The sequence below is a fragment of the Ursus maritimus genome, unplaced genomic scaffold, assembly GCF_017311325.1.
Source record: "Ursus maritimus isolate PB19 unplaced genomic scaffold, ASM1731132v1 scaffold_1593, whole genome shotgun sequence".
Classification (NCBI taxonomy): Eukaryota; Metazoa; Chordata; class Mammalia; order Carnivora; family Ursidae; genus Ursus; species Ursus maritimus.
In genome coordinates, this window is record NW_024424001.1 from 1 (window position 1) to 1900 (window position 1900).

The 1900-nt window shown below is 54.4% G+C and overlaps 1 protein-coding gene across 1 annotated transcript; it reads left to right on the forward strand.

The window, feature by feature from the left end:
- Positions 1-889: 889 nt before the first annotated feature.
- LOC103679857 (UL16-binding protein 1-like) lies at positions 890-1897 on the forward strand (the record flags this gene model as incomplete). Its single annotated transcript, XM_008709388.1, has 2 exons — positions 890-1400; positions 1638-1897. Coding segments are annotated over exons 1-2 (750 nt in total), but the record flags the coding sequence as incomplete, so codon positions are not given.
- Positions 1898-1900: the final 3 nt, after the last annotated feature.

Below are 1900 nucleotides of genomic sequence, written 5' to 3' on the forward strand. Positions count from 1 at the left end.
TCCCAGCTCTGAGAAGTGGCTCAGGTCTGGAACCTGGGCAAAGGATCCAGACTTTCTGTCGGGTGGCTGCTTACAGCCTCTGGGTTGGCTGTCCAGCTGTTTTGCCTCTAGGATCACTGTGTTCTGGGAGCCAAAGGGATGGAGAGGTTTCTGTGGGGCAGGCCCTGGCTGGCATTCCAGCCCCTGGGATCATTGCAGTCATTGCTGCCTCCCTGCTTCTGACAGTTGAGCGCCTGTATCTCAAATCTATTATTTCGGGATTTTTCACCCCCATTACTACTGGGCCCCTATTTCTGCAACACCGTCTCCTTCTGCCACGCTTGGCCATCAGGGAGCCGTCACTGAGCTTCTTGACAACCCTGGTGCCCTTCTCACCGTGCATTTTATGGCTTTGATAAAGAAAGAGGCCTTCAGACCTGGCCGGGGATATATTTTGTGGACCTTTTCTGGGTTTTTTGTTTTGGGAGATTTTGTTTGTTTGTTTTGCTTTGCTTACTATACCATTCTGACTTAACACACTTCTCTGAGCCTTGTAATCCATTCCTCTAGTCTCTGCTTAGAAGTTCCTGATATACTAGTCAGTGCAACACAGGCCTTCCCTTTCTTCAACTTTCCAGGACCCATTGCTGTAGCAAATTAGCGTCATCTCCGAGGGCCAAGCTAAAGCCTGTGACCCATGATCCTGAACTCTCCCTTCTCCGACTTTGGATTCTGTCCTCACCCTGCCCCCACCCTGCCCCAGCTCCTCAAGAGCAGCCCCCTCCCTGCCCCTCATCTTCCTACAGGACACTGGCCTACCTCCTGACAGTCCTCTGGCCTGTAGACCTCTTCTTTCCATAGCCAGCCCGGCATGGGCCTGGATTGGGTAGAGACTGGGTGATGCTGGGGGTCCGCCCGGTAGGCGGGGGTCATGTCTGGGAATATGTGGTTTCCTGGCAGGCAGAGGCGTCCTGGTCCTCCTCAAACAAGGGAGGAGCGCCAGCCTCCACTGCTAGGGGGAAGGGGCTGTGCAGGGACAGGCCTTGCTCTGCCAGCTCGGCCCGCAGAGGTGCTGTTGCTGTCACCTAGATGGCAGAGGGGTGCCTGCCTGTCATTCTCTTCCAACCCCAACCTCTGCGTGTGCTTTTCCTTCGCAGATGTGCTCTGTCTTCTCTACGATTTCTCCATCATATCTCCGGCCAGGCCTGGACAACCATGGTATAAGATTGAAGGTCAGATCAATGGAAACACATTTGTCTACTATGACTCTCAGAGCAAGGAGCTCAAACCTGTTGGTCGTCTGGGGTTGCAGCTGAAGGACATCCCATTTTGGGAGAGACAGAAGGAAACTCTGGAAGACTCGTGCAATGAGCTCAAAACGAAACCCCTCGAGATCACGGCAGAGACTTCCAGTAACAGAGGTAAGTCTGAAAGGCCCAGGGCAGAAGGAGAGCAGTTTGGTAGGGCCAGGGAGCTACTGTGTTCATGTAAAACTTAGAAGTGGGTCCCACACACGCGGCCCAGCAGCCAGGGCAGACAAGGGGGACAGAGCAGGCCCGGGAGGGGTGAAGGGGAGCCGAGGCGTGCACAGCACCGGGGGCAAAGGATTGGTCAAGACCAGAGGCTGACTTGTTTCCAATGGTGGGGGCGGGGGGCAGATTTTTGTACCCTGCAGGGCAGGCTGACATGTGAGCGTGGGGCCAACAGAGAGCGCAGAAGTTTCTGGAGGTTTCACCTCAATGGGCAGATAACCCCCGACTTTGAACTGGAGAACAGAAAGTGGACAGTGGATGATTCTGGAGACCAACGGTTAAAGGACATGTTGGACAGTGACAGAGAGCTGACCGAGTTCCTCATGAGGGTCTCAGACGGAGACTGTATGAGCTGGCTCCAGCAAGTATCAGAGCACTTGGAGGAAATG